The 9,865-nt window shown below is 40.2% G+C and overlaps 1 protein-coding gene across 1 annotated transcript; it reads left to right on the forward strand.

The window, feature by feature from the left end:
* The first annotated feature begins 2,021 nt into the window (after nucleotides 1–2,021).
* Nucleotides 2,022–9,705, forward strand: prkar2ab (protein kinase, cAMP-dependent, regulatory, type II, alpha, B). The gene is made up of 10 exons (XM_015974412.3): nucleotides 2,022–2,992; nucleotides 3,075–3,107; nucleotides 3,183–3,322; nucleotides 4,130–4,236; nucleotides 5,965–6,118; nucleotides 6,210–6,311; nucleotides 6,391–6,465; nucleotides 6,531–6,596; nucleotides 6,686–6,824; nucleotides 9,494–9,705. The coding sequence occupies exons 1-10, from the start codon at nucleotides 2,740–2,742 to the stop codon at nucleotides 9,616–9,618; spliced, it is 1,194 nt and encodes a 397-aa protein (XP_015829898.3). The 5' UTR covers nucleotides 2,022–2,739; the 3' UTR covers nucleotides 9,619–9,705.
* Nucleotides 9,706–9,865: the final 160 nt, after the last annotated feature.

A 9,865-nucleotide genomic window follows, 5' to 3' on the forward strand; every position in this document is an offset into this window, starting at 1 on the left:
GATTGATCAGATCAGTATTAGATTATGGGTGTGTAGCATATAATTCAGCAGCAAAAACTACTCTTTTAAAATTAAATTCTATCCAGAATCAGGCACTGAGACTCTGTACTGGAGCATTTAAAAACAACCCCATTAGCAGCTTTACAGGTAGAGATGGGTGAGATGCCAATAGCAATCAGAAGAGAACAAATAGCTTTAAATTATTTGGCGAATCTTCAGGGTCAGAAGGACGATCATCCAACACATGACATACTAAAACCTTGCTAGGAGAAAGAAAAGAAGGAAACAAAAAGTTTTGGATGGATGATCAAAAAACCGGTAGAACTTAAATTAGATCTGTTTAAAATCAGTCAAAGAGTTCCACTGCCTGCTATTCCACCATGGATTCTTCCTGAGGCATCTGTTGATTTAACATTATTAGAGAGAATGAATAAGGATAAGTCATTCATACTAAACTCGCATACAGCACAGGATTATATCGATCACTATTATAACTATGTAGAAATATATACAGATGCATCAAAGAATACTGCAGATCATATTGGAATAGCTTTTATTGTTCCTGAGTTTCATGTTAGTGTAAAAAAGAGGGTGAGTGATGGATTGTCAGTGTACACAGGAGAAATGCTCGCTATACCGTTAGCTGTTCAATGGGTGGAAGAAAACAGACCATCATTCTCAGTTATTTGTTCAGACACCAGCTCATCATTGACCAGTTTAAAGTGCAGCCATTCAGAAAGCAGACCAGACGTACTCATGGAGATTCAGCAAACGCTTTATAGAATAAACATGATGGGACTTAAAGAACATTTTTTATGGATTCCAGCTCATTATGGAATCAGAGGTAATGAAGAAGTCGGTAAGATGGCTAAGGAAGCAACAATAAATACATCGGTTCAGTTAGATGTTCAATGTTGTCAAAAAGAGATCAAGAGCATAATAAGGCAAGAAATGAAGAAAAAATGGCAAAAACAATGGGAGGAGGACAGGAGGGGAAGATGGAGGTATAAAATTCAAAGAAGAGTAGGAGAAATGAGAGACACTGGAAGGTGTAAGAGAGAGGAGATGATCATTTCTAGACTAAGGTTTGGACATACTGGGTTGAACGATACATTATTCATGATAGGGAAACATAATACAGGAAAATGTGATTATTGTGGAGAAGTATAACTATAGAAGTAGAACTATAGATCATGTTATTTACAATGTCAGAAATATCAGGCTGAAAGAAGGAAAATGATTCAAAATCTTAGTCAGATGAAAGTGAAACTAGATCTTGTTGATTTATTGAGACAGAATTCAAAAAGTGACTGTTTTCCGATTTAATTTCGGTTTTTGAAAGAGATAAGGATTTTTGGGAGACGTTGAGGTATATGCATATGTGTATGTATGTATGTATATATATATATATTTTTGTCTCCCCATGTTTGGTTTTGTTTTGTGAGCGCTGTTCCAGACCACACTCCACACTAGTTGGTGGCGGTAATGCACCATTCGTTGTTTGCCAACCGCCAATGAAACGCCAGAAGAAGAAGAAGTCTGAGAGGCAGCAGTGCAGGGGTTCTGCTGTCCTCCAGGCCTCAGAGTTTGTTTTAAACCCCTTCGTTTTTGAAGTGTTTTAACTTACATAGTTTTAACTCAGAGTTGATGAGCTTTAAAGAGTTAAAGCTCTGAGTGATCCAGAGGGATCGTTTTAAAGGTTAACTTGCTGATGCAATTTTATTGACTTCGGTTTTAAAACACCTTCTGTTTGGTAAAACTTTTAACATAAGTTTTAACCAGGAGTTTGATGTCAATAGATTGTTTTAGAACTTTTATCAACTCTGTAGGTTTTAAAACACCTTCTGTTTTGGTGAAACTTTTAATAAAGTTTTAACCAGGTCTTTTAATGTTGATAATTCACTCTTTAAACGTTAACCTTTTAGTCTTGATTTTGTTAATAAAAGCAGCACCCAAATGAATGCACCTGCCTAATTTTTTAAACAATGATTTCACACTGTCTGTAAATCCTATAAACTTTGTTTCACTTCACAAATATCACTGTGTGTGTCTCCTGAATGATATATTTAGCAAAAAAATAATAATTTATTGTAACAACCAACGATTTACACCGAAAAATCCTGAAGATTAACACGGCTGCCCAAACTTTCGCATCCCACTGCTTGATTAAGGAATAGACTTTCAGCTTAACAACTACTTTTCCAACATGTAGAAGCTGCAGTGAATATTGTCAAAAGGAACGACCGCACAGGACAAAATTACCACAATATTTACATTTTTATTTATTTAGCTGGGGGGTTATGGATGAAACTCTTAAATCATTTACAAAAAATATTTTGGAGTTTCATGGAAAGCTTACACTTAAGTTCCTGAGAACGGAGCTCAGGATGCAGTGAGAATAAAGGCTTAATACAAAATCTTTGTTCACCTGTTAGATCAGCTAAAGAATCCTGGTACCAGTCCGCCCTTCTGTACAAACGGTTACAAGTACTCCATATGAGTTGTTCCTGAGCTTTGATCAGTTAGACAGCCCTTAATTACACATGACATGAAACATTTGGGTCAATACTTTCCAACAGGCTGTGCTGGATAAAAGAATCAATACGGAGCAGAGCTCTGGAGAAGAGGGAGAGAGTGTTCTCTGCTGATGGAACTACACAGATCATCCGAGCATCCAGAGCTGAGGGTTTAGTTCACTCAGTGGAGATGAAATTCTTTTAGAAGATCTGAACCTGAATAATGAGTAACGCTGAGATACCAGAGGGTTTGAAGGAGCTGCTGCAGGGCTTCACAGTGGAGGTGCTTCGTCACAGGCCTCCTAACTTGGCTGAGTTTGCTGTGCAGCATTTCACACGAGTTCTGGAGAACCAGAAGAATGAGCAGCAGGACGGGACACCCAGCACCACTTCCGCTGGGAAGGAAGGCACGTTTGAAAATGTTTCAGACAAGTCAGGTGAAAACGATGAAGAGGAGGAGGAGAAGGAGACTCCCAGTGAGTAATATACTTCTGATGAGCTTTAAACAAGAAAATCAAGCATCTTTAATCCACTGCTGACCTTGGACTCTCTTTTCAGGATTCACTAGAAACAAACCTCGCAGGGTTGCAGGTCAGTAAGTGAAAGAACGATGCTGTATGAATGTGATGAAGGGCGCAGTCCTTTAGTTTGTCTTTGCTTGTGCAGTTTGTGCTGAGGCATATGACCCTGATGATGATGCAGACGATAACTCAGAGCCTCAGGTTGTTCATCCCAAAACAGACGAGCAGCGTCAACGGCTTCAGGAAGCATGCAAAGACATCTTGCTGTTCAAAACTCTGGAGAAGGTAAACCCCTTTAAACGGGAAGCAGTTGGAAACACGTGGAGAAATTCACCACTATAGTCAGACTGATTAGAAATATGCTGATGGTTTTATTTCTAAAGGAATTTGATCAAATTCCTTCAGCAGATTGGAAGGAACACTGTTCACACAGGCTGTGTGTAACTCTCACGTTTCTAAGAATAAAGGTCAGCAGAGAACGAGGAATAAAAAAGGAGTTCTACTACTGAAAAGATCATGTATGGAAGATAATCAGATCATCTTTCTTTTTCTCTTTGAAGTGAGTTACATCTCTGCTGTGAAGCACGGGGGTGGCGGTTTCATGGTTTGCTATTGGCAGGTTAAATAGTAAATGGCCTGTATTTGTATAGCAACTTCTTAGGGTTCTATAACCCCATTCACCCATTCACACGCTGATGATGATGAGATACAGTATAGCTACAGCTGCCTTGGGGTGCACTGACTAACACGAGACTGCCAAACACTGGCACTACCGGTCCCTCTGGCCACCACCAGCAGGCAAGGTGGGTTAAGTGTCTTGCCCAAGGACACAACAGCAGCCTTTTCTGGCGAGAGACAGGATTGAACCTACAACATTCCTATTACTGGACAACCTGCACTACCTTCTGATCTACTGCTGCCCAGATTAATGATATCCAACTAATTTTCTCTTCTATATTCACAACTGTTACAGTCATATTTATGCAGAAACTTTACTGGGTTTTGAATTACTTTTATGGCATTCTATATCAATAAATTCATTTTCAAACAAAAACAAACAAACTTGATTGTCTTCCTTACTGTCACCTACAGGAGCAGTTCTCTGAGGTGTTGGATGCCATGTTCGAGGTGCTGGTCAAACCTCAAGAGCACATCATAGACCAAGGAGACGACGGGGACAATTTCTACGTCATAGACAGGTGAGTAAAGGGCTTTATTTCCTAGGGTTCAATTTTAGGCCTAGTGCTTTTTAACCTCTATATGCTCCCTCTTGGCGGGGTCATCAGGTGACACAGGGTGAATTTCCACAGTTACGCTGATGATACACAGTTGTACTTCTCTGTGTCTCCTGATGACACACGGCCAATGGACACACTTTTTAACTGCATTTTGGTCATTAAATCCTGGATGGCAGAAAACTTTCTCCAGCTCAACCAGGACAAAACTGAAGTTTTAGTTATCGGTCCTCAGGCCCAGAGAGAGAAACTTTTACCAAATTAAAATCACTGTCTCTTAATCCATCTTCACAGGTGAAGAACCTGGGTGTCATCTTTGACTCTGAGCTGACTTTTATCCATCATATTAAAAATATCACCAAAATAGGTTTTTATCATCTAAAGAACATCACCAGAATCTGCCCCATTCTCTCTCGGGCCAATATGGAGGCGCTGATGCATGCTTTTATCAGCAGTAGGATAGATTACTGCAATGCCCTGCTTTCTGGTCTTCCTAAAGAGGATTTCAGGTTTACAACTATTACAAAACTCAGCAGCTTGTGTCCTGATGAAGACCAGGAGGTGGGAGCACATCACTCCAGTTTTAGAATCTCTGCATTGGCTCCCCGTATGTTTCAGGGTCGATTTTAAAATACTTTTAACTGTTTTTAAGCGTCTTTACAGTCTTGGGCCTTCTTATCTGTCAGAACTGCTTTTAGCATATGAACCCACGCGGTCTCTGCGCTCCTCTGGCAGCCATCTCCTTGTCATATCTAAAGTCAGGACACATAGTCACGGCGAGGCGTCCTTCCAGTACTACGGTCCTCGCCTCTGAAACGAGCTGCCAGGGGACCTCAGGGCCACAGAGAACTTTCATGTTTTTAGAAACAGGCTCAAGACCCATCTTTTTAGCTTGGCTTTGAACTGATTACGATCACTTTTTAAATTAATCAGTTAATTAATTAGGTTATTTGTCTATTTGTTTATTTATTCGTTCATTTATTTATTTATTTTATGTATTCTTTCTCTATATGTGCTATTTTTAAACAGTTTTTTTTTACCATAGATATATGATCAACATTATTGTAATATCTATATAACTTTTTATATTAAAATTCTCATTTTAGCTCCTATGATTTTATATTTTAACCTTAATTTAACCTTTTTCCAGTGTTTCCTCTGTGGGTGCCCTCTGCCCCGGGAGCAGTGGTCAGCTGTGGTGGCCTGGGTGCTTTCCAGGTGTGCCTGGGTGGAGGTGGAGGTCTCCGCCCTCCCTGCCCTGGGCACCCTGTGTCGGTGCCTTGGCTGCTGCTGTGGATCTGCTGCTGTCGGGGCGGATGGCTCCCCTGATGGCGTTTCCTTATCCTTATCTTAGCTGGTTTGGCTCATCTGATCTCAGCCAATCATGTTTTTTCTATTTGGGGTAGGGGGGGGGGGGGGGGGCGTGTGTGTGCGTGTGTGCCGAAGGATGAGTGTTGTGAAGGGATTTTTATTATCGGACTGTTTTTAAAATTCTGGGGATGTTCGGAGGGAATGTGGGTATGCGGGTCTTTTTAATTTGTTAAGCACTTTGAGTTGCATGTATTGCATGATTAAGTGGTATATAAATAAAGTTTGATTGATTGGTTTATTTTTAATTAATTTGCACAAGTCAATGTTGGACATTTCATTCACGTTTCTGCTTTGATGGGATGTTGTGATGTAACATTTCAGAGGAGTGTACGATATTTTGGTGGAAAAGGATGGAGCAGGCGTGTGTGTCGGAAAGTATAACAACAAAGGGAGTTTCGGGGAGCTGGCTCTCATGTACAACACTCCTCGAGCTGCTACAATCGTCGCAACAGAAGAGGGCGCTCTGTGGGGTTTGGTGAGTGTCACACAGGCCTGAGTGGGACCTCGGGTCTGCCGTCAGTTAAACCTAGAGAAAAGACTCTGATTGTTCCTCGTCCCTCTCTCAGGATCGAGCCACGTTTCACAGGCTGATTGTAAAAAACAACGCAAAGAAGAGGAGGATGTATGAGGCCTTCATAGAGTGTGTCCCACTTCTTAAGTGTCTGGAGGTTTGTAAGTGGAATGGTGCCTACACACACACACATACAGATCTATGAACAGGTGTTTCACGTGTCATTATGCTTTTAGCTCTCCGAGAGGATGAAGATTGTTGATGTTTTGGGAGCTCGAGCGTTCAGTGACGGAGAGCGGATAATCGCACAGGTAGTTTTTGATCAGCTGTTTATTCTAAAAGGGTGAGTTAGATGTTTTCCTGCTGCTTCTTGCAGGGCGAGAAGGCCGACTGTTTCTACATTGTGGAATCAGGAGAGGTGAAGATAATGATCAAAACCAAAGTAAGTGCAGTTTAACAATAAAATCGGTAAAAATGATATCCGAGTTTTCAGGAAAAATCTACAAACTGAGTGGTGTTCGTCTGCTGCAGACGAAGGCTGGCCAGCAGGATAACATGGAAGTAGAGGTGGCCCGTTGCTCAAGAGGTCAGTACTTTGGAGAGCTAGCGCTGGTCACCAACAAACCTCGTGCAGCGTCGGTCTACGCCGTGGGCAACACCAAATGTTTAGGTTTGTTACAACACATTGATGTTTTGATGTTTTTAGAGGGGAATGAGTGCAACATCTGTAAATTTTGAAACAAAATACAGCTACTTTTTTATTTTTCATTTCTTTTAGTATCTGTTGCCGTAACGCACTGCAACGATTATGGCTGGAAGCAACACCTCGCATTCATGAACATGCACTTTAGCAAAAGAGCTAAAACACACTATTTTATAATTAATATCCACACATTATGCTGTTTATTTATGTGTAATACATAACAATTCTATGAAATTTAACCAATGAAAGTCCGGCATTGTTTCAGCCATGCTTCAATGGAATTATTTTAAAATATAAATTCATGAACAGGCCTGGACCAAAATGTTGGCACCCCTAACTTAATATTTTGTTGCACAACTGTTTGAGGCAATCACAGCAAACTATTAATCCTAGTAACGGTGAATGAGACTTCTGCACCTCTCAGCAGGTATTTTGGCCCACTTCTCATGAGCAAGCTGCTCCCGTTGCCTCATGTTTGAAGGGTGCCTTTACCACGGCATGTTTCAGCTCCTTCCAGCGATGCTCAATAAGACTGAGGTCAGAGCTCATAGAAGGCCACTTTCAAATGGTCCAGTGTTTTCCTCTTAGCCATTCAGTTGTGTGTTTTTGGGTCATTGTCCTGTTGCAAGACCCATGACCTGAACTTAAAGCTGACGCACCTTAGCAAAAAGTTCAATTTTTTGTCTTATCTGTCCATAGGACATTCAGCAAGAAGCTTTGTGGCTTGACAACATGTCGTTTGGTGTATGCCAGTCTGGCTTTTTCTGATTTGTTTTCAACAATGGTGTCCTCCTTGGTCGTCTCCCTTTGGCTCAAACGACGACAACAGATGGTGCGATCTGACACTGATGTTCCTTGAGCTTGAAGGTCACCTTGGATCTCTAGAAGTTTTTCTGGGCTCTTTTGTTACCATTCGGATTATCCGTCTCTTTCATTAGTCAGAAATTTTCCTCCTATGGCCACGTCCAGGGAGGTTGGCTACAATCCCATGGATTTTAACCCTCTGGAGGCAGGCGTTGCAGATTTGCAACAGTTAAAACCTTCCTACCTGGTTACTACACATACGTATTTCATGAGCATTTTTTAACTCAGAAGTATCCCTGAAGTTGCTCATCCTTTTATCAAAACTTATTTTGAGCCTGAGAGGGTTACTTTTCTGAATATGTACAACTGTACAACTCGGGGGGGGGGGGGGGGGGGACTCCCACTGGGTTTAAATCTGGGACTCTCCACCATTTGACCTTAGAACTGAAGAAGCCTCTCGGATGAGAGGTGAAACGTCTTCAAGCAACTCATAGAAGTCCAGACGCTTTTCTTTCAAAGCTCATTAGACTGATTACAAGATTGTAGACACCTGTGATGCTAATTAGTGGGCACACTTAGAATTCACATGTCCCTTTGGTCACATAATTTTCAGTCTTTTGTCCAGTTTATTTTTTTAAATAATTCCATTGAAGCATGGTTGAAAAGCTATGTTTCACATTCATTGGTTAAATTTCATAGAATAGTTATTTTTTATGACTTTTGTCAGATTTAAGTTATTTTTGTGACCATTGTAGGTTTTTCTTTTATTGACCGAAGGGTGCCAACAGTTTTATCCACGTCGATCGGCTGGTCAGTGAGTCAGTGTAACACTTAATTGCCCATGTCACCAACTCTGCATCAGTCTATGTACTTCCACAATGGCGTACACACGCTCCGTGATTGTTGATATCTGTATGTAAACAAATGTCCAACGCTATTGGCTAATGCTGAGCGCCACTCAATTCAAACTGCATGGGGCTCTATGGGACGGGGGCAGGCTTAGCAAAACAAAAACAAAACAAAAAAACATATTTCCTACATTATATTATACTACAGAGTGAAACTATCACTTTTACAGATAAAAAAACTACATGATTCAAAGTTCAGATTGTTGCTTTTGAAACATGCTGAATGAAAGGAAGGCTTTACCAGAATGGCCACAAATTTTCCTCAGATTTTTTTCTAAGTCTGTGCAACCTACTGTGTACTTGCTGATCTTTGACCTTAAAATAAGCAAGTTGGTCTCTGAAGCCCCCTGGTGCACACCATCGACATTAATATAGGTTCACACCAGCAGAAAAGCAAAAACACGTAAAAAAAAAACAACTTTTAATTCAAACTTATTTTCCTTTTTATGGGGAAATTTTACCTAAATTTATGATGAACTATGTATTCTGTAAGTTTTCCAGAGCTGTTTTAATTAATTAGTCTATGGGATGTATTTTGTTTTTAAAAATGTTTCCAATACATCATTTAGAATCAGTTATTAGTGCTGAACATGCTTTGATTTAGTCTCTGGCATTTCAAACGTTGACCCTATTTTTAAAGTTATGGTTTTTATCTGACAGTGTGGGGGAAGGGGGTGTTCACAGTCCTACAGATCAATTTGTTTCAACAAGTCAATAACAAGGTCAAAATCTAGCACAGACTGCCTGAATCCACTTGCACTAATGTCCAGCGTTTCTAACCGAGACCATTTTAAAAGCCTACTAGTTTAGCTTTAAGGTTTGGTAACACACAAAATCAGAATTGAATGTACTTTTTCCCATTTAATCAGTCACATCAACTATTTAAAACCCTAAAAACATGCAATGTTTGTGTTTTCTGTCCAGTAATCGACATTAAGGCTTTCGAGCGCTTGTTGGGACCCTGCATGGACATCATGAAGAGGAACATCTCCCAGTACGAACACCAGCTGGTGGCCTTATTTGGCTCAAGTGATGATTTGAAACACTAGGTTTTTGATGTTATTTTGAATCACCCCAAGTTGTTCCCAACAGATGTTTGTTCTAAAATAAAACCAACCATTAAACTGAGTTTTAAGTGATAAACCAGCATGACGTAGCCATCATTCTACATAAATAAAAAAACTGACTAGGAAATGAGATTTTGTTGATTTTCTGCTTTTTCTCCATTGGTCATTTTAGCCTTAATTCTTATATTTAAATAAATGGCTTCTGAAATGCTTAATTTGGACAATCAAC

The sequence above is a fragment of the Nothobranchius furzeri genome, chromosome 3, assembly GCF_043380555.1.
Source record: "Nothobranchius furzeri strain GRZ-AD chromosome 3, NfurGRZ-RIMD1, whole genome shotgun sequence".
Lineage (NCBI taxonomy): Eukaryota > Metazoa > Chordata > Actinopteri > Cyprinodontiformes > Nothobranchiidae > Nothobranchius > Nothobranchius furzeri.